This window comes from Primulina huaijiensis, chromosome 1, assembly GCF_012295235.1.
Source record: "Primulina huaijiensis isolate GDHJ02 chromosome 1, ASM1229523v2, whole genome shotgun sequence".
Lineage (NCBI taxonomy): Eukaryota > Viridiplantae > Streptophyta > Magnoliopsida > Lamiales > Gesneriaceae > Primulina > Primulina huaijiensis.
The window spans coordinates 23,229,960-23,232,304 of record NC_133306.1 but is presented as its reverse complement, the minus strand read 5'-3'; the positions used below and the strand labels follow the sequence as shown (position 1 = coordinate 23,232,304).

The 2,345-nt window shown below is 35.4% G+C and overlaps 1 protein-coding gene across 1 annotated transcript; it reads left to right on the top strand.

Moving 5' to 3' along the window:
• Nucleotides 1-525: 525 nt before the first annotated feature.
• On the top strand, nt 526-1,587 carry LOC140964054 (zinc finger protein ZAT5-like). The gene has a single exon (XM_073423589.1). The coding sequence runs from the start codon at nt 652-654 to the stop codon at nt 1,432-1,434; it is 783 nt and encodes a 260-aa protein (XP_073279690.1). The 5' UTR covers nt 526-651; the 3' UTR covers nt 1,435-1,587.
• The last annotated feature ends 758 nt before the right edge of the window (nt 1,588-2,345 follow it).

The following is a 2,345-nucleotide window of genomic DNA, read 5'->3' as shown; positions in this document are numbered from 1 at the left end:
AATTATTCTCAAGATTTACATTTTCTATAGTTTATTGTATCTCACTGCAGGTTGCTAGACTGAAGCAGTAAATTAAAATATGATTAACTTATAAATAAATAAATAAATAAAATATAAGTAGAAAAAAAAACTAAGAGGAATAAGTAGTGGGCTGGCCTTTCACTCTAACCATCCACAAGGAATCCAATTGCCATCCCAAAAAGTAAGCAATCCCTTTGCTTCCTAGCCAACCAATTCTTACTTATTTTCCCATTTTCTATTTTTTTTTTTAGGAGAATTAATGTCAGATTATCTGCTACAAGCAGTAAATTAAAATAAAAGACCAAATTATTTGATTGACTTACAATCAACTTAGCTTATCTTATGTATTGTTCTACGTTTCTTATTTTTTTTTCTTTTTTTTTAAAGATAGTACAAACTAAATGAAGAAACCTCTTCTTCAACATATTCTATTGATGTGTATAAATGTATACATATCCTCCATGTTGTAGATTTCTACTTTAGTACAAACTTATACATGTTAACTTGTAGCCCAAAATTCAGCCTCAAAATCCTTCAATTATATACATTTTAGCAATCAAAGTTTCTGCTTACCTTGGATTCAGTAATTTCCCGAAAAGGAATTAAGCTAAAAAAAAACACTATAGAATCATGCAAGGTGATCGAGAAGTGATTATGATCAAGGGTAAACGCAGCAAGCGGCCAAGGCCCTCCTCCCCGCTCGCATTAACAATGTTGGCCGCTAGCTCATATAGCGTAGCCGAGCTAGGCGGAGGCGCCGGTTTTGGAGGTGGTGGATCGATGAGTTTTGAATTCTCCGGCAGTTCTCATAATTCAGGCGAGCTCACGCCGAGTAGTGCTGATGAGGAGGAGGAATACATGGCTAACTGCTTGATTCTCTTATCCGGAGGACAATCCCGAAACTCGTCACTTCCCCGGGTGGCGGTGGCGGAGCTCTACCGGTGCAAGACTTGTGACAAAAGTTTCCCTTCATTCCAAGCTTTGGGCGGCCACAGATCAAGCCATAAAAAACCCAATAATAAACCAATGATTTCCATAGAAGAGAAGCAGCCATTTTCAAGAAACAAGCAAGAATCAACTCTCTCGCTTCCATTCTCAAATCCAGCTTTCCACAGTACTTCTCCTCCTCAAAACAAATGTAGGGTTCATGAATGTTCATTGTGTGGAGCTGAATTCGCCTCCGGTCAGGCATTAGGCGGCCACATGCGCCGGCACAGGCCAATTCCTCCGCCAGCGGCAAGTAGTAGCCACGGAGAGTCTCAGGAAGTCAAAAGGCCGAGGAATCTTTCGTCATTGGACCTTAATCTTCCAGCCCAGGAAGATGATCGAGAGGATCAGCCAAAGTTTCCTTTTACTACAAAAGAAGAAGTTATCATCTTCTCCACCTCTTCTTTGATTGATTGCCATTACTGAGCATTAGATTTGTTCTTCATTCATTCTTTGATGAGTATATTTTAGCAACGAAATTGTGTATTCGTTGTTCATATAATCTGTCGATTTACATTCACTATTAGATCATAATTTCATAAACTTGTTTCTTTCGTCTTCAAGGTAGAAGGAATTTATTATTAATTCAATTCATTTGTACTGAATCGATCGCGTATAATATGCTGATTAATGATTAAATTTATTGTCAGGTTATTAATCAATATTAAATTTAAGAAATAGTGATATGAAGGATTACTCAAGCTATTTACTTTTAAAATTTCTTTTAGATTTCTGTATTTTTATGTTTTTTAATGTTCTTTTAAATCTATATATATGTTTGTATATTTATATATAATATAATATACACTAGCCTTGCTCTACAAATATTGATACTTCCTTTCCAAAAAAATATATATTTTAAGACAATGATGGTTATTGGATCCATACGAAGAAATCTAACTCATTTTATTGGCATCCTTGTAAAATCTCAGTTTCTCTCTAAACGGGTTTATGACCTTAAGCCTTACGACAAACTCTAACGACATAATAAAACTTTTTCTTTGTCATAGGTGAGTTCTTGAACTTGTCTCACTCTAATTTGTGATTAAATTGAATATGGGAATTTTTTATGTTCTTTGCAAAAAATTTTGTTCGTTTACTTCAGTTTATCTGGTCTTAATTTTCCCAATTCGGTCTCATGATCGATGATTTTTGGAGGATGTACATTGCACTAGCCACTAAAAACATATACGAAATTTTTTTGACATAGTAGCCTTTCAGGGTGTCTGATCGGTGGAGTGAGTAGGTGAGCGCTTAATTAATGATTATGAATTTGATTCCCTATACCAACATTTTCTCAGACGAGTTTGTTACATATGTTTTGCTCAATGTGGTTT